Below are 19,952 nucleotides of genomic sequence, written 5' to 3' on the forward strand. Positions count from 1 at the left end.
GTGGTGGAGGGCAGCGGTGGTGGATGGCAGCGGTGGTAGACGGCAGCGGTGGTAGATGACAGGGGTGGTGGATGGCAGCGGTGGTGGATGGCAGCGGTGGTGGATGGCAGCGGTGGTGGAGGGCAGCGGTGGTGGAGGGCAGCGGTGGTGGAGGGCAGCGGTGGTAGATGGCAGCGGTGGTAGATGGCAGCGGTGGTAGATGGCAGCGGCGGTAGCTGGCAGCGACGGTAGATGGCAGGGGTGGTAGATGGCAGCGGTGGTGGAGGGCAGCAGTGGTGGAGGGCAGCAGTGGTGGAGGGCAGCGGTGGTAGATGGCAGCGGTGGTAGATGGCAGCGGTGGTAGATGGCAGCGGCGGTAGCTGGCAGCGGTGGTAGATGGCAGCGGTAGTAGATGGCAGCGGCGGTAGATGGCAGCGGTGGTAGATGGCAGCGGTGGCAGATGGCAGCGGTGGTGGATGGCAGCGGTGGTGGATGGCAGCGGTGGTGGAGGGCAGCGGTGGTAGATGGCAGCGGCGGTAGCTGGCAGCGGCGGTAGATGGCAGCGGTGGTAGATGGCAGCGGTGGTAGATGGCAGCGGTGGTAGATGGCAGCGGCGGTAGCTGGCGGCGGCGGTAGATGGCAGCGGTGGTAGATGGCAGCGGTGGTAGATGGCAGCGGCGGTAGCTGGCAGCGGCGGTAGATGGCAGCGGCGGTAGATGGCAGCGGTGGTAGATGGCAGCGGTGGTAGATGACAGCGGCGGTAGATGGCAGCGGCGGTAGATGGCAGCGGTGGTGGATGGCAGCGGTGGTGGATGGCAGCGGTGGTGGAGGGCAGCGGTGGTAGATGGCAGCGGTGGTAGATGGCAGCGGTGGTGGATGGCAGCGGTGGTGGATGGCAGCGGTGGTGGATGGCAGCGGTGGTGGAGGGCAGCGGTGGTAGATGGCAGCGGTGGTAGATGGCAGCGGTGGTGGATGGCAGCGGTGGTGGAGGGCAGCGGTGGTGGATGGCAGCGGTGGTGGATGGCAGCGGTGGTGGAGGGCAGCAGTGGTGGAGGGCAGCAGTGGTGGAGGGCAGCGGTGGTAGATGGCAGCGGTGGTAGATGGCAGCGGTGGTAGATGGCAGCGGCGGTAGCTGGCAGCGGCGGTAGATGGCAGCGGCGGTAGATGGCAGCGGCGGTAGATGGCAGCGGTGGTAGATGGCAGCGGTGGTAGATGGCAGCGGCGGTAGATGGCAGCGGTGGTAGATGGCAGCGGTGGTAGATGGCAGCGGTGGTAGATGGCAGCGGCGGTAGATGGCAGCGGTGGTAGATGGTAGCGGTGGTAGATGGCAGCGGTGGTAGATGGCAGCGGTGGTAGATGGCAGCTGTGGTAGATGGCAGCGGCGGTAGATGGCAGCGGTGGTAGATGGCAGTGGTGGTAGATGGCAGCGGTGGTAGATGGCAGCGGCGGTAGATGGCAGCGGCGGTAGATGGTAGCGGCGGTAGATGGCAGCGGTGGTAGATGGTAGCGGTGGTAGATGGCAGCGGTGGTAGATGGCAGCGGTGGTAGATGACAGCGGCGGTAGATGGCAGCGGTGGTAGATGGCAGCGGTGGTAGATGGCAGCGGTGGTAGATGGCAGTGGTGGTGGATGGCAGCGGCGGAGATGTGGGTGGGAGATGAGATGAAGGAAGGGCGTGGCCAGCAGACTCGCCCCCCATACACCCATACATTCCTGCAGCCTCGGTATGCTAAGAAAGATAGCGAGAGTTTTCCCAGCGGGAAGCTTTCCCAAATCCCCGGCACCTGGCCCCCCTACGTGGCCACTACCCCTACATCTAGGCCTGGTGTACGTCTCGAGGTGTATAAGCCCATATATACACCCGATTACCGGATGTATATATGCCGAGAGGTGTACCCGCATCTCGGGTGTATATATACATTGAGAGAGATATCAAATAATATACACCTGGAAGATACTGGAGGGCTAGGTCCCAAATCTACACAGTAAAATAACAACGTACTGGAGTGAACGATATGGAAGAAAATGCAGAATAGAACCAGTGAAGAGCAGAGGTGCCATAGGCACAATCAGAGAACACTGTATAAACATCAGAGGTCCGCGGTTGTTCAACGTCCTCCCAGCGAGCATAAGAAATATTGCAGGAACAACCGTGGACATCTTCAAGAGGAAACTAGATTGTTTTCTTCAAGGAGTGCCGGACCAACCGGGCTGTGGTGGGTATGTGGGCCTGCGGGCCGCTCCAAGCAACAGCCTGGTGGACCAAACTCTCACAAGTCAAGCCTGGGGAGTAGAAGAACTGTCGAAACCAAGCACAGATACGTTGCACCTGATGCCACTGTTCACTAAGCAGTACAATAGATGGTGCCCGGGACTCAGGCAACTGTCGTGGGTTGCATCCTGGGGGGAGAGTCCTTAGTCGGCCTAGGGAGGCCTTGATATGCCTAACCGAAGGCTTCCTGTCCCCAATAACGGAACTCGTCCACTTGGACCACGCATGACTGAGCTGAAGCAAATACTAGACCAAAAAAAAAAAAAATCCACATTGTATTAAAAAGCTGGCGGTAAGTTAAGCTTATAATCACGACGACAAGACCCGCTGGAACGATGCAATTTCCTGTCTTTGATGTCAGGCTTGACTCAAGATGGTGGTGTAATGATCTTCTGTATATACAACCCCAGCCCCTGACACGATGGTTGGTCGGTCCTGGCCTACACCTGCCACCACATCTGCTACCACACCTGCTACCACCACACCTGCCACCACCACACCTGCCACCACCACACCTGCCACCACCACACCTGACACCACCACACCTGCTACCACACCTGCCACCACCACCACCACCACACCTGCCACCAGGACCAACCAACACCACCACAATTCCTGTCTAAGGTCCGAATCACTTCTGGCTAAAGAATTTTGGCCACTGCTCTACTGAACGTCTGAAGCAGTGCACAACTTCCATAGCTGACAACGACATGCCGATAAAATAATGCAAATGGGTTAGTTTCGTACACTTCCCCGGCTGATATAATTACAACAAAGACATAAGCTTTGAACACTGCCGTACATATCCCATCATACTAAAGTACATAACAAAATTACCTACACAACAATTGTCCCTAAACTCTGGACGCAAAATAGAAACCAATTCAAACCTGAGCAGATGTTAAAAAACCTCTTTGGTGTTAAAAAAAAATACGGTAAAGAAATATATTTTAATATGCAAAGTCTGTCTGCAACTTTAAATAATGGACGGGTAAAATAATGACAGACACAGTAGCTGCGAGAATTAACTGAAGTGCGAGAATTTACGAGACTTAACTCGAAGACAGGTACGAGTTACGCAACTAAAGACGGGTTGCGTAACTTCAAAACTATGATTGGGTCCTGTTAGCTTAGGAGTTGTATTGTTAATATACACAGCTTAGGTTCCTTGCATATCTTCTAATGGAGTTACAGTCTTACCAGAGAAGGTGATTTCTCTATTGTTACAATAATTATTACATTGTTCAAATTATTTAACCCGGCGCAAAGGTTCGAGTCCTCATTACGGCTCCAACGGACTTTATCGTTAAAATTACTATTACGGTCTTCAATGAGCCAAATTTACACTAAAGCAGTATATAGTAATTTTTATATATATTCTTCAGATATATATACTTTATTGTATAATAAAACCTTACTTTAAATTTTTAGCATCACATTTCACCTTGAGAAATCAATCATTTACAGGCCGTTCGGGTCAAAGAATTTCCAGTCTTTGGTTAGACTTTACATGTCTGTGTCTCTACAGAATTCTTGACGATCTCAAGGGGGAATTAAAAAAAAATCAACAGCTACAGAAAAAAAATTGAATGAAAAATCTAATTTCTTCACGTTTTTATCGAGGAGATTATCTAATATTCTGTACTCCAGAAAAAAATATATTTACCAGAGTGGTGGATATACTGACTTGTTATGCCTGCTAATGTGGTATACTGTTGGCCTGTTATGTTGTTTGTTGGTATGCTATACTGTTTGTTATGTTATAGTGGTTTGTTATCATGTTATAGTGTTTGTAATTATGTTATAGTGTTCGGTATGATACATGACACACAACATGAAGTGTTTAGAAACACACTGGAAGTAGCAGCAGCGTCAATTAATTGTAAACTTGCGAAACCTGTACATCTTTCCCCAATCACGGCAGCTCAGGTGGCCTTCATTAAGCAGTTATTGAAGCAAAAAGCTGTTTGCTTTTGTTATGAGTTCTGAAACACTAGGAAGTCATCATTAACCTTTGGTTGTAAGTTTCGAAGCTCGTAAACTCTTTTAATAAGCATTGAATAAAGGCACACTGATTGAAGAAAGATGTAGAGGTTTCGTAAGACAAACAAAAAGTAAATGAATCTGTCGATGAATCTGCTCAAGGATCTTCTCTACTCAGATAAAACTTGTTGGTTTCGTGGTTCTTATTCATCTTTACCATGTTCCATTTCAACCCGCACGCACGCACACACACACACACACACACACACACATACACACACGAACACACACACATACACACACGAACACACACACATACACACACGAACACACACACATACACACACGAACACACACACATACACACACAAACACACACACATACACACCATATATTCTAACTATCTCTTCCTTCGTCCAACATTCTTCTTCCTCTTTCACGTACTTTTCCCCCTTATCTAACCCAACCACCACCACCACCACTCTCCCCACTACCACTACACCACCACCACTACCACCACCACCACAACCACCACCACCACCACTCTCCCCACTACCACTACACCACCACCACTACCACCACCACCACCACCACCACAACCACCACTACCACCACAACCACCACCACCACCACAACCACCACAACCACCACAACCACCACCACCACCACAACCACCACAACCACCACAACCACCACAACCACCACCACTAATCTCCCCACTACCACTACTCTCTCCACCACCACCACCACAACCACTACCACCACTACTCTCCACCACCACCATCTTCACTTCTGTCAACACTAACCTTCCGCGTCTGCTCCTGTCACCGAGAAATATAATTTTTGTGACACATTCGAACCTCAACTCTCTAATACACAATTAAGAGTCCCAAATCGTAAACAACTGCCAAATACACACAGAGATCACAATAGCCTGATACATCTAATGAACAATTCCAGGGCCGTGATGAGGGTTCGAACCTACGTACGGGAAAGCGCGTCTGGGATCATCCCGGACCGACCCTTGCGGAGTTGTTCAACGGGTCAATTATATATATATTATACCATTTTAATTGTTGCAAAACAATTTTGCAGAAAACCCTTGGCCAGTTATGGCCAAACCCCCTTCCAAAGTATACCTGATCAACCAGGCTGTGACTCATACGTTAAGCTGCAAACAGTCGCGTCCAACAGCCTGGTTGACCAGACGACCAACCAGGAGGCCTAATCAGAGACCGGGCCGCAGGGACGTTGATCCCCGGAACCGCCACAAAATAGGTTACCCCGGAAATCAGCCAGGATTATCTTTCCTCATAAATTGTCACTAATAAAGTTGTAAATATCTGACTATTCCTTCAGTTCCGGCAACTTCAAGGTAAATGTATTTCTAGCAGTTATACACACCACTGTGTATATATTATATACACCACTGAATATACACCACACACATACACACACACACACACACAAACAATATGGCGACAGATAGATACGCCAAGTACTGCCATGGGAAGAAAGAGAGAGAGAGAGAGAGAGAGAGAGAGAGAGAGAGAGAGAGAGAGAGAGAGAGAGAGAGAGAGAGAGAGAGAGAGAGAGAGAGAGAGAGAGAGAGAGAAACAGAGAGAGAGAGAGAGAGAGAGAGAGAGAGAGAGAGAGAGAGAGAGAGAGAGAGAGAGAGAGAGAGAGAGAGAGAGAGAGAGAGAGAGAGAGAGACAGAGAGATGGGGGGAAGGGAGTTCATCAGTAGGCACGGTTGCAGGAACACCCCCTCCCCCTCCCCAAAAAACAAAATAGTGTCCGTAGTCTGGTACAATCAGCATATTATGATGGGATCTCTCGGACCCCTCTCACATTTCCTACCTCCTTTGCTAACCCCAATTTTCCGGCCGCTTCTTTCAATTTCTGGCCAGACACCACCAGCGTCCCGAGCACCGCGACAATCAACTTTCCTTTATATGTATCACGACAAACGTGTTCAAAATTCTCATTTTTTGGCAAACACAATTGCATGTGTTTTTCTTGCCTTAGGTGGGAGGAGCGACTTTTTGGACAAGAGTGCCCAACACTTTTTTATATATATATATATATATATATATATATATATATATATATATATATATATATATATATATATATATATATATATATATATATATATATATATATATCAATAATAAAAGAGTACCACCTCTAGCTGGAAGAAGGGGACCCATAGCCTCGGAAGAAACCACGCATAACGCATTAGAGGGAATGTTTAGATCCCCTCCAATACAGTTTCTGTGTGCTTTTCTCCTACCACCCCCTTCCTTTTTTATTTTTTGTGCTTTATTATGCATTTGATGGTTACAAGATATACATGGGTTGATACAAAAATAATAATGCAAAAAGGTGCTTAAAGGTTATGGATCTCTTGAAGAACACAACAATGGGAAACTTTGATGAATGTCACAGACGGGTTCGATCATTGTTGCAAGTCAAACACTTCTTCGAATTCCTCTGAAGTTGGACTAGTGCCCAAGACGCAACAGGCATTTCCCCTCTGAATCGCAACACTGAGGCGCTGGAACAAGAAACTTTTTGCTCTCTGGTCTTTTGTAGCGCTGATCAATTTGTCCCCCAATTCCTTCAGGAACTTCAATGCACATTTTCCCCACGAAACGAACTTATATATATATATATATATATATATATATATATATATATATATATATATATATATATATATATATATATATATATATATATATATATATATATATTAAGACATTTAGAGCCATTTGGGATAACACCAGTGTGCAGGCTCCGTTTCGAAATGCTGTCTAGGACCTGTGATAGTGTTTTTGATGTCCTTTTCAGAGTTAGAGAACAAGAAGAAGCTCTTTTTAGAGTAAGAAAACAAGAACAAGAAGCCCTTTTCAGAGTTAGAGAACAAGAAGCCCTTTTCAGAGTAAGAGAACAAGAATAAGAAGCCCTTTTCAGAGTTAGAGAACAAGAAGCTCTTTTTAGAGTAAGAGAACAAGAATAAGAAGCCCTTTTCAGAGTTAGAGAACAAGAAGCCCTTTTCAGAGTAAGAGAACAAGAATAAGAAGCCCTTTTCAGAGTTAGAGAACAAGAAGCCCTTTTCAGAGTAAGAGAACAAGAATAAGAAGCCCTTTTCAGAGTTAGAGAACAAGAAGCCCTTTTCAGAGTAAGAGAACAAGAACAAGAAGCCCTTTTCAGAGTTAGAGAACAAGAAGCCCTTTTCAGAGTAAGAGAACAAGAATAAGAAGCCCTTTTCAGAGTAACAAAGCGAGCAGAAGCATTGATCAGCGAGTAATAACATGATCAATATGACTACTCCCTGGAGAAGGGGGAGGACAACACACTCAAGATGGAGGTCATCAAAATAAGTATACTCACCCTTCCATGACTTTCTGGGCGTCTCCTTTAACTGGACTGTGGAGACTGGGTGAGTGGAGGCCGGATTTGTACTCCAAAGTTGACGTCTTGGGCATATCTAGAAAAGACAACATAAGAACATTAGAATTGAGGAACCACCAGAAGGCTTTTTGGCCCCATACAAGACAGCTTCTATTTATATCTTCCCGAATTCATTCGTATGTGTTTATGTACTCTTTGAGACAATTAAATGATCTCACGTTTATCGGGCTGGTGAGAAGGTTCGTTTACAAATCAACAACCTCCCTTTCTACTGGTTGATTTCCCTGGGGTAAATACTGGTTTTCAAACCAGTATTTACCCCAGGTAATGTGAGAGACAAAAAGAGGACAGACGAGTTGTTTTGGGATTATTTTTTCTGTGAATGCAGTAAATATGTGTGTGTGTAATTACTGTGTGTATGTATGTAAATATGTGTGTAAAATATGTGTAATGGCTCACTGACTCATAGACGATCAACCGGGAGGCCCGGTCAGAGACCGGGCCGTGGGGGCGTTGATCCCTGGAAGCTACACAAGGTAGCCTTGTACATGTGTGTATAATTTAAGAACACTTTAAGTTCAACTAGATGTAAGTAGATGATTGTTATATCTAAGGATTTCTTCGCTAAAAAAATTTTAAAATGAAATTTTAAAATTTTTAAAAATTTTTGTGAATATTAATGACGCCAATCATAGGATCAACTCTCCTTGATAACGGGAATTATACACAGTGTAGAGAAATTTAGAGTAAATAGGAATAAAATGTCCACCAGGTTGCAAAAAGGTATATATACATACATATTGCCGGGAGAGTAATTAACCTTTGAAGCCCAATAGTGAAAAATTCAAGCGATACAGAAAAGTGAACTATTTGAACTTGTGTTACGATATTTACATCTTTTATGTTTTTGTGAAGAAGACCCAACAAGCGAGACTGAAATTATAATCACAGACGTTTAACAAGGTTTGCTACACACACACACACACACACACACACATCCCAACCACCTGTCTGTTGATTGACGGTTGAGAGGCGGGACCAAACAGCTAAAGCTCAACCCCAGCTAGGTGAGTACAACTAGGTGAGTACACACACACACACACACACACACACACACACACACACACACACACACACACACACACACACCCTCGTAGCGAGAGGGGCCTCGTAGCCTGGTGGATAGCGCGCAGGACTCGTAATTCTGTGGCGCGGGTTCGATTCCCGCACCAGGCAGAAACAAATGGGCAAAGTTTCTTTCACCCTGAATGCCCCTGTTACCTAGCAGTAAATAGGTACCTGGGAGTTAGTCAGCTGTCACGGGCTGCTTTCATGGTGTGTGTGTGTGTGTGTGTGTGTGTGTGTGTGTGTGTGTGTGTGTGTGTGTGTGTGTGTGTGTGTGTGTGTGTGTGTGTGTGTGTGTGTGTGTGTGGTGTGTGGGAAAAAAGTAATTAGTAAATAGTTGATTGACAGTTGAGAGGCGGGCCGAAAGAGCAAAGCTCAACCCCCCGCAAACACAACTAGGTGAATACAACTAGGTGAATACACACACACAATAGGTGAGTACACAGAGCCTGGGGGCCTGATAGCTGAGTGGATAGCGCTCGTAGTCCTAAGGGAACGGGTTCGAGGCGGAAATAAATGAGCAACGTTTCTTTCGCCCTGATGCACCTGTTCACCTAGCAGTAAATAGCTACCTGTGCGTTAGACAGCTGCTACGAACCTCTTCCTGGGGGATGCGTGTGTATTTACTATTTGTACCTGCAGAATCAACCCATTACCTCTTAGACTCAGCGTTTCTAATCAATCTATTTTCATCTATTTATCTATTACATATATTTCTGGCACACATCCCCATCAAGCAGCCCGTAGCAGCTGTCTAACTCCCAGGTACCTATTTACTGCTTGGTGAACAGGGGCATCAGGGTGAAATTAACTTTACCCATTTATTTCCGCCTCCGCCGGGAATCGAACGCGGGCCCTTAGGACTATGACCTCCGAGCGTTATCCACTCAGCCGCGAGGCCGCTTCCACCGGGAATCGAACCCGGGTTTTTAAGACTACGCTGTGTGTGTACTAACCTAGTTGTGTTTGCGGGGGGATTGAGCTCTGGCTCTTTGGGCCCAACTCTCAACTATCACAGTTCTGTGTGTGTGCGCGCGTGAGAAAATTATGTAGTGGACATAATAGAAGAAATACAGATTGATTAGAAAGGCGGGGTCCAAGAGCTTATACCTCGATTCTGCGGACACAAACAGTGAAAAACATGTATCCCTGGAACCACCAGAAGGTACAAGCACATGTACATTGAGGTACATGGACGTAATGCATGTTAGTTAGTTTAGTTCATTTATTATGCACCCCATACCCATCTTGTGGGCGGTAGTGGAAAGGGTTACAGGGGCACATAATGGGCTCAGGGACTGAACCCCACAATTCATTTAGCTATGCAAGTTGCACCTGGTTGCACATATTTCCCTAATTCTCCTCACCTGTTGCAGGCCCGCCTAGCACCCCTGCACACAGGTTTCCTGACTCAATGCTAATGTGACAGCCTCTTCATCAATAACTTGCCCCTTACACCTGTCATTTTAACGTATGAGGAATTAATAACATTACGATCGGTGTGAGCACCCCTACAGTGGAGTTATCATGCAGCTGGTATTCGAATATGTGTAGCTGGTGTTCGAATATGTGTATCTGGTGTTCGAATATGTGTTTAGCTGGTGTTCGAATATGTATAGCTTGTGTTCGAATTTGTGTTATCAGTTATTAGCATGAAATATAAATATATCCCTGTTACACGAGGTATGATGTATCAGACAATAAAAATAAGTGATTATAATTCATAATCATTAGCCCTTTGGGATTATCATTATCATATTTATCCCAAATCACCCTTCCATGTGACCCTTCCACCCTTCCCAACCTTCCCTTTCTCACCCTTCCATGTGTGGGAGAATCCCCTGCTCTCTTCTTCAATCACTTGTGCTAGTCAGGGTCCCAACTATCAGTGCTAATCAGGAATCCCAACCATCAGAACTAGTCAGGGATCCCAACCATCAGAGCTAGTCAGGGATCCCAACCATCAGAGCTAGTCAGTGATCCCAACCATCTGAGCTAGTCAGGGATCCCAACCAATCAGAGCTAGTCAGGGATCCCAACCAATCAGAGCTAGTCAGGGATCCCAACCATCAGAGCTAGTCAGGGATCCCAACCATCAGAGCTAGTCAGGGATCCCAACCATCAGAGCTAGTCAGGGATCCCAACCATCAGAGCTAGTCAGTGATCCCAACCATCTGAGCTAGTCAGGGATCCCAACCAATCAGAGCTAGTCAGGGATCCCAACCAACAGGACTAGTCACTTCTCAACCAAACCGCAGCTACGCATGTCGCTGCGACAGTGCCGAGACACAAGAGGGCTCTCATTAAGAATGCGATGTGCCGTCTCAAGCAGAACTCAAAGGCGGGCAATTTAACTCAAGCCACAGCGTTTCTAAGAACCCCAGCTTGCCAAAGGCTCAGGCTGGTAAAGGAGGATTTGAATTAAATATGCCCTCCGTGAAAGGGGATAAAAGATTTGAGTCAATGACAAAAGCTGGCTTGGGCGGTTGAAAGGTCTTCACTGTGTACGGTCTACCTGGAGAGTCTTCTCTGTCTATGGGTATAAGTATCTATTTTGCTGAAATTGACACTTTACCGTCCAATTTAAGGGGTAGGCACTTCATGGTAGGAAACCGCTCATGAGAGAGGGGGGAGGGAAGTGAGAGAGTGAGACAAAGATTGATAGAGTACACGGTACTTCTCGGACAAAACTGGACGTGCATTCTGGAAACAGGAATTGAAGAGAGCACAGTAGAATGCTCCCCAACCCTCGCCAACCTTCGGCTTACACAACCGACTGCGAAAAATGTTGGGAAGCAGAATCAGGCTGTAGTGAAAAGCCTCATGGAAGTGGCCCGGAAAACCTGGAACAGTGAGCTTAAAGTTACTAATAATACTGCTGCTACTGTTGTTACCACTTCTGATGCTGCTGCTGCTAGAGATGAAGACAGCTAGACCCAGCCAGAGTGAGACTGTATTCCTGAGATGAAGAACAAGCTACCACCACATCCCCCACGCATCACCACCATCTAAATACATCAACACCAGTCGTCAACAAACCACAACGCATTACATGTTGAGTGAGAAACAGTGTTGTGGAACACGAGGGTGATAAATCACTCCCAGGAACACGGAGTGTGACGGAACACACTGACCCGCTGGTATGAATGATTTATTTCTCATTTGACACCAAATCAAAACTTCCCTCGCGAAATGTCAGTCATTCTGAAAGGTTGTAGACTAACTATAACATTTGTAAATCACTTGTAAGTGACCTCAGGCAAGGCGCATGTTGACCTCAGGCAAGTACCAAACCATGTGGTATGACCTCGGTCAACAAGTGTAGCGTGTAACCTCTTGTAACGGTCAACAAGTGTAGCGTGTAACCTCTTGTAACGACCAACAAGTGTAGCGTGACCTCTGCTGGCCTCAGGCTCCAGGCATCCGGGTTCAAGCTGAGTTGCCAAGACAGTTGACTGGCAACAGACCCCGTGAACCCGGGCTGTGCCTCCGTCAACAGATCACCACACATTCCTCGACCCCATTATCTAACCTCGAACTCCTTACCCAATTATGGTTTTCGAAAAAGTACACGACAAAATTTGGTTCATATTTTTTTTTTACCGTTCCATGAATGAATTTGCAAGTGGGGATAAAAATAGAAGATTAAAAATAAATCTTTGGATTTCGGGTGAAATTCAAAGGAGCATTGAATAGCGGCGTGTCAATAGTGGCTTATGAAGAGAGTGTGAACTATGAGAATATTGTAAACTAAGAAGCAACATTGTAAACCCGGGCAGGTCCTGCTCTGCATCACAATGTCCCTGTGCTCCCCCTTCCCCCTCTCCAAGTCCTGGAGGCGAAGGTGGTCTTCTAAACCGCTCTATCTTGTCAATCCTCCCACACCCAGCAAGCTTGTTGACGCCTCAAGACGACAATTAGACATTTAACGAAAAGTTTGAATATTTCAGTCAAGCTGCCATGCACAGCGCCCTTCGCCTTTCTTAAGCTCTCTCCCCCACCTGTCAAGTTGCCATGCACAGCGCCCCTCGCCTACCCTCCCTATCCCCCCACCCCCACCTACCAAGCTGACAGTCACAGCGCCCCCACCTACCCCCCCCCACCAAGCTGACAGTCACAGCGCCCCCCCCCCCCCCTCCACGCACCAAAGGACAGGACCAAGCGCGACCCGCTCGTCAAGCTCGGCTCTCAGCCGTCAAGAGCGTGAGGACCCGTTAGCGGAGAAGAGATTTATGTCTGTGACGTGAGGAGAGGATGGGGGGGGGGAGGGAGTAGGGGGAAGGGAGGTAAGGGGTAAAAGGGAGACAAGGGGGTGAAAGGGAGAAGAAGGCAGAAAGGGCGACACTCACGTACTTGAGAACACACCGGAGGAAGATGCTGAGAAGTTAACCGGTGGACGCACAGAACTTGTCACTTACAGTGGCACCATTGTTACAGTGGCACCATTGTTACAGTGGCACCATTGTTACAGTGGCACCATTGTTACAGTGGCACCATTGTTACAGTGGCACCATTGTTACAGTGGCACCATTGTTACAAGTTATTTTGCTGTTAAACTCAAGAGAGATGATTCGATGCCAGCATACTATGGCCTAAGAGGTGCCAGGTGGAACTATTACCTATTAACCAAAAAGGAAAATGATAGGGGAAAAGATACGTTCAGCTCTAAGCCCGGCTCATATTTTGCAGGCGATGAGTCACAATAACGTGGCTGAAGTATGTTGACCATTCTCAATCGACTTGAGAATGGTCCAGGACGGACCGAAACGTCGTCGTCCCTTCACCTTCTAGTGTGTGGTCTAGCACATGCTGTTCTAACTGATAGCATCATCAGAGCTCTCATGAGTTCACCTTAAGGTGACCTCGAGAGACCTTGACATACACCTCAATACACATCATACTTTCCAACATCTTCCACTCTGAACCTGACAGAGGACCCAGATACCTGGTTGATACCTGGTTGATGGGGTTCTGGGAGTTCTTCTACTCCCCAAGCCCGGCCCGAGGCCAGGTTCGACTTGTGAGAGTCTGGTCCACCAGGCTGTTGCTTGGAGCGGTTTGCAGGGCCATGTACCCACCACAGCCCGGCTGATCCAGACCATCAGACGGTACACACACACACACACACACACACACACACCATGACCCTATCTCCTCCCTCCCTCCAGCCCTGCACCATGCGTCACCATCCACCCCTGCAAATATCACTTAATTAACAGCCCCTCTTCTCAGGTCTTTAGTGGCGCCTCCCCCATTCTGTTTAAAAATGAAGGGGACATGGCATGTGAACTCTCCCTACTCTCCCCCCTCCCCTACTGAACCTCTACCCTCTCCCCATCACCCCCATTCTCCACCCTCGCCTCTACCTTACCTCGCGTTACCTCGCGTTAGTTCCAAGTATCAACGTTCCCGGAACCTCACCTGGCCGCCTTTTTTGTTACTCTGGTCAACCAGGCTGTTAGACGCAGCTGTTCGCAGCCCGACGTATGAATCATCAGGTCATTCTACACTGCCCCATCACCCATGCCAACACCTGGGTCCTTCAGAACACAGGGTGTTCTGGGTGTTCTACAGGGTGTTCTACAGGGTGTACATCACAGGTCACCTCTTCACTACCTACACTTACATTGTAACCCTATTTCCTTCACCCTGTAATTTTCATCACCTGAACAACCAAGCTGTTGGAGTTTGCAACAAGCTCAATGAACCATCTAAATCCAATCTGAACGATCTCCAGCACACATCTGCGGGTCAACAACAGCCTGGAGGATCCTAAAGGCACACCTAGGGAGACAAAGCAACATTTAAAGAAAAAGGCATTGTGAAGGAACTAATGTTTCTTATGAAGGTGTCCAGTATAATATATATATATATATATATATATATATATATATATATATATATATATATGTGTGTGTGTGTGTATATTGTAGTATATATATGTATATATATTGTAGCTTGCGAATATTTTGTAAGCTGGGGAAACCCTTAAGTCAGAATATATAAAAAATGACCAATTCTTTACCGTGAAGGAAGAGAGGTCGTAAGTTAGTAAGTGGAGAGAGATACTGGGAGTCATGAATTGTGTCGGAGAGTCTCAATCAGACACATCTGCGGTTCACAACTTGACCCATTTCTTGCAACTTTTAGACTCTAATTCTCCACCATATTTCCTGCCTAGGCGATTGTTTCCCCCTCACAACACTTATCCTCACTCTCTGACTTTGTTTGTGTTTGCTTCTTTGTGCTGTGTGTGCGCGCGCGTGTGTGTGTGTGTGTGTGTGTGTAGGTCTGTCCATGCACACTGAAGGCATTCATGACATATTTCACACCATACGACTGACGTAAAAGAGCAAGCAGAGCGAATTAGCTAAACCAATGTAATAAACATGTTTTACAGGACATCAATATTGGAGCGCCGTATACAACACACACACACACACACACACACACACACACACACACACACCAGAACTTTTTTAGAACTTTTTAGAAAGTTAGAAAGAACTTTTTTAGTGTCAGAGTGGTTGACAAATGGAATGCATTAGGAAGTGATGTGGTGGAGGCTGACTCCATACACAGTTTCAAGTGTAGATATGACAGAGTCCGATAGGCTCATGAATCTGTACACCTGTTGATTGACGGTTGAGAGGCGGGACCAAAGAGCCAGAGCTCAACCCCCGCAAACACAACTAGGTGAGTACAACTAGGTGAGTACACACACACACACACACAGAATGCGGCCATTGTGGGTCGCCACCAGTGCTGCCACTATCACACTGATTCATTAAACATTCTAAACAATGTCAATGACAGCAGTGAACGTGTGAATTGTGTTCATGATATATATATATATATATATATATATATATATATATATATATATATATATATAAATATATATATATATATATATATATATATATATATATATATATATATATGCACACACATTCCTGAGCTACTGGGGTCTACGATAGACCCCAGTAGACTCTAGAATCTGTACACCAGTTGACTGACAGTTGAAAGGCAGGACCAAAGAGCCAGAGCTCAACCCCCGCAAGAATAACTAAGTGAGTACACACACACACACCATACCCATCATAAGTATGCCTTATACTGATGACAAACTCAAGCCTACAAAGTCACCTTCACTAGATGGGAATAATTTATCCCTCTAGGACCATATTTGCCAATTGTTCGCACGACTCTTTTTGCAAGGATGGGGCCAGAGACGCATATCTTCACGGGCGCCGAAGACTGGTACCGGAGACGGTGTGGGGATGTGGAGGATAGGAGGGGATGGAAGACAGGGGATGGGAGGGTAGGATAGGAGGGGATGGAAGATAGGGTATGGGAGGGTAGGATAGGAGGGGATGGAAGATAGGGGATGGGAGGGTAGGATAGGAGTGCTATCCTACCCTTGAAGATAGGGGATGGGAGAGGGGGGGAGGAGAGGAGAGGAGAGAAGAGGAAGCGGTAAAGAGAAAGCGTGAGACCAACGGGAAGGAAACATTACAGAAGGAAGAGAGACGGAAGGAAAGGAGCCCGGAGAAGATGGGTGAAAGGAAGAGAAGAATTAGGAGGAAGGAAGAAATATACCTTCAAGAGTGACAGTGATAAGGAAGGACGCTTCCACACCCCCCCCCCCACCTCCAGGAGGACGAGCTGCTGAGGGCACCAGAGGAAGGAGGATATGAGAGGGAGGGAAGATGGAGGCAAAGATGGAGAGAAAAGCAGAGAAATGGCAACAAAAAATGAAAACAAAACGGGAGGAAAGATGAAAACAGATCGTGTGGAGGGAGAGAATGAAAGTACAGAGGTAGGGATGATAAAGATGGAGGAAGAGAGAGGGAGAGTGGATAAAGAAGGAAGGAGGAAGAGAGTCGTGGGTAATATGAAGATACGGTCCGGGTTAATAGAGAGAGTACCCCACATTCGCGCCGTTTATTACACCCATAAATGCTACTAAACCGGTGACCAAAGAACCCCCCATCTCGGCTCTTACCTTCCAGCGGCTCGGGCGACTAATGTCCACCTCTAACGCAAACTAACAACGCTAAGAACACCCCGATAACGGCACACAGCAAGTAACGCCCATCAAGACTGTGAAGCACCAGGAAAAAGCACCAGTACCCCTAGGGTGCATCTAATCACTAAATATCATTAACATCCTAGCACTAAAGCAGGAAATAGCATGACAAAACAGGACAAAAGGACAATAATATTCATAGCAATCTTGAAAACTAAGCCTTTTCCCCGTGACACTCAATCATCACACTCAATGATTGAGTGCAATAATCAATGTCACGCAGTCAAGGCAAAATTGTCCATCTTTCGCATAGAACCGAAAAAACAAACTCAAAAACATTTCTCGGTTATTCCACGACAGAATAGGAAGAACCCGGAGAGACAGATAAATATGGCGGAAGAGGAATAAGTAAGAAAATATGGAGGTGATGGAGTGGGCGATCACACACACGAGTCCAGAAGGGAAGGCGATATGGTATCTCTAATATGGGAGGAAGTGGGTTTGGTCTGATATATGGGCATTGGGGGGAGAAATAGTGGGTGGTGTGGGGGGTAGGGATGTGGGAGATGGGTGTGGACATCAGGGAATGTTGGTGAGTTGTGGGTGTGGGTGAATTGTGGGTGTGGGTGAGGTGTGGTTGTCGGTGGGTGGTGTTTGGGAATGTGGGAGATGGGTGGGAATTTTTTTGCGTGTGTGAAAAGTTATGCTATGGGAGAGAGTGTTGACGTGGGTGTGTCTGTGTCGTGGGTGGGTGTGAATCTGTGAGGGGAGGGGGTAATGTAGATATGGGGGTGGGTGAGTGGGGGTGGGTGGGGGGTGGTGGAAAAAGGTCCCACTCCAACAAAAATTACGAATAACACAACGCAAAAACACGTCATCACAGCAACGCAAATCCAGATTTGTGGAGGAAACGACTACTACCACCACTACCACCACCACCAGCAGTTCCACCACCACCCCAGTCGCTACCACTACCCTCCCCTCCCCAACCACTAACCCTGCTCACCACCAACACCGCGGCTGCCACCACCACATGAGACCAGAAGACATGGCAGGATGTGCAGAATACCCCCGTTGAAAAGCAGAGGTGCAACAGGTACTCTGAGAGAGAACTCTATCAACATCAGAGGCCCGAGACTGTTCAACACGCTTCCACTACACATAAGGGGCATAACTGGCAAACCCCTCACAGTGTTTAAGAGAGAACTGGATAAGCACCTCCAAAGGATACCTGATCAACCAGGCTGTGACTCATACGGCAGGCTGCGAGCAGCCGCGTCTAACAGCCTGGTTGATCAGTCCAGCAACCAGGAGGCCTGGTCGACGACCGGGCCGCGGGGACACTAAGCCCCGGAAGCACCTCAAGGTAGCCTCAAGGTAGGTAACCACTGCAGCTACCAGTACCTCTACCAAACACCTCGCAATAACACTGCCAATACATACCTTTCACAATCATTGCCGGAAAACAATTGTGCAATATCCCAGAGATGCACCAATATCAATACGGTGTTAAAATAAGTTAGTATCCCACACCCCACTAAGTCCCCAAGATTACCCAGTCCCATTAACACCTAGACTTAAATAGAACATGAGACGGTTCGTCAAAACTTGATTTCCGATGGTGAAAACTGGTTATATATATATGGTTAGGTTATGATATATTAGCATAAAGTTAGGCTGAGTTAGATCAGACTATGTTAGGGTGGATTGGGTTGAGATTAGATGCAAAATCTCTTGGCGAATCGTCTTGGTACGAGTGACGTGTATGCTACGAGACGTGCAGATGAGGGGGGCATTCAGGGACTTACCCGAAGGAATGTAGACGTTGCCAGAGGGCGTCCTCACTAGGCAGGAGGGCTCGAACTCCTCGGGGTGTCCCTGAGAGCCCTGGTACTGGACCGGGGCGCCCTGGTGGTACTGGATGGGCACGGCTTGGTACTGGGCGGAGGTGCCGTGCTGGGGGCCAGAGTTATGTACACGACCGTTCAGACGCGACATGTCGTTGCGACCTCCGCCCGTCCCGTCCGCGGAGCTCAGCAGCCCGCCTGAAAACACAGAAAACGAGGCGTTACCTCAGCGAGTCCATGGGAAACTTCTCTAAAACACAGAAAACGAGGCGTTTCCTCAGCGAGTCCATGGGAAACTTCTCTAAAACACAGAAAACGAGGCGTTTCCTCAGCGAGTCTATGGGAAACTTCTCTAAAACACAGAAAACGAGGCGTTACCTCAGCGAGTCCATGGGGAACTTCTCTAAAACACAGAAAACGAGGCGTTACCTCAGCGAGTCCATGGGGAACTTCTCTAAAACACAGAAAACGAGGCGTTACCTCAGCGAGTCCATGGGAAACTTCTCTCAATGTTCAACTCGACGCAAATCAAACATTCATCACACTAACTGAGTCTCAGACCGAGCTGCTGGAATAGCAGGGAGCCCACCAAGGTCTGAGCTGAAAATAGAATCGGCGCGTTGCCTCGGTAAAGCTATGTAAACAACGCTCAAATTTAACGCTAAATATTATACAAATCTAAGGTGCCACCTACCCATGTTTCATTATAGGTCGCCCTGATGGCGATAAAAGTCTAGGGATAAATCCCCCAGCTTTCACTTACTTCCGATAGTCAAACTAACCAGGCTAATCTTTACTGAACTAAATTCTAAAATAGACGCTAATATATATACGCCCTGTCCTTATTATATCATTACTATATTTAATAAAAATGACATTATATAGATCCCTCACAAACTGTTAAGAAAAGCATTTGAAACAACACAATTTTTAAGAACGAAGAAGCTGTCCACGACGAGGAATTATTTAGAATGACAAAAAGTTACAAAAAAAAATATATTCACATGAAAACTCTGCTGATAAAATGTGACACACTCAAAAAAGTGAAGATTTCTGTATTGCACAAAACAAATTGAAACCAAATGCTGACGAGCACGAGAGAACTTTCAACCCGAATAAAAAAATAAAATAAAAAAAAATAAAAAAAAAAAAGTTACGAAACAAAAAGAGAAAAGTTTAATTTTTAATTTAATTTGCGGAAAAAAAACCGGGAGCATGCACTTTTATTTCAGGCGAGTTGGTAAGTTTTTACACAAAGATTATAGATTTTCTGGCCAGTGTGGCGAGGTGAGAGA

The 19,952-nt window shown here is 46.7% G+C and overlaps 1 protein-coding gene across 3 annotated transcripts in view; it reads right to left on the minus strand.

Annotated features, from left to right (window-relative positions):
* LOC123762245 (teneurin transmembrane protein Ten-m) overlaps positions 1-19,952 on the minus strand; it is a 312,258-nt gene that overhangs the window by 181,861 nt on the left and 110,445 nt on the right. For 2 of the 3 annotated variants that reach the window (XM_069325651.1, XM_069325644.1), the window contains exons 2-3: positions 18,619-18,855; positions 7,633-7,729 (exon numbers count right to left, since the gene is read on the minus strand). In XM_069325651.1, coding sequence (XP_069181752.1) covers positions 7,633-7,729; positions 18,619-18,808 — 287 coding nt within the window. In that variant the 5' untranslated portion in view covers positions 18,809-18,855. The remainder of the gene's footprint in view (positions 1-7,632; positions 7,730-18,618; positions 18,856-19,952) is intronic. The other variant, XM_069325657.1, reaches the window with a different exon arrangement.

The sequence above is a fragment of the Procambarus clarkii genome, chromosome 2 (assembly GCF_040958095.1).
Source record: "Procambarus clarkii isolate CNS0578487 chromosome 2, FALCON_Pclarkii_2.0, whole genome shotgun sequence".
Lineage (NCBI taxonomy): Eukaryota > Metazoa > Arthropoda > Malacostraca > Decapoda > Cambaridae > Procambarus > Procambarus clarkii.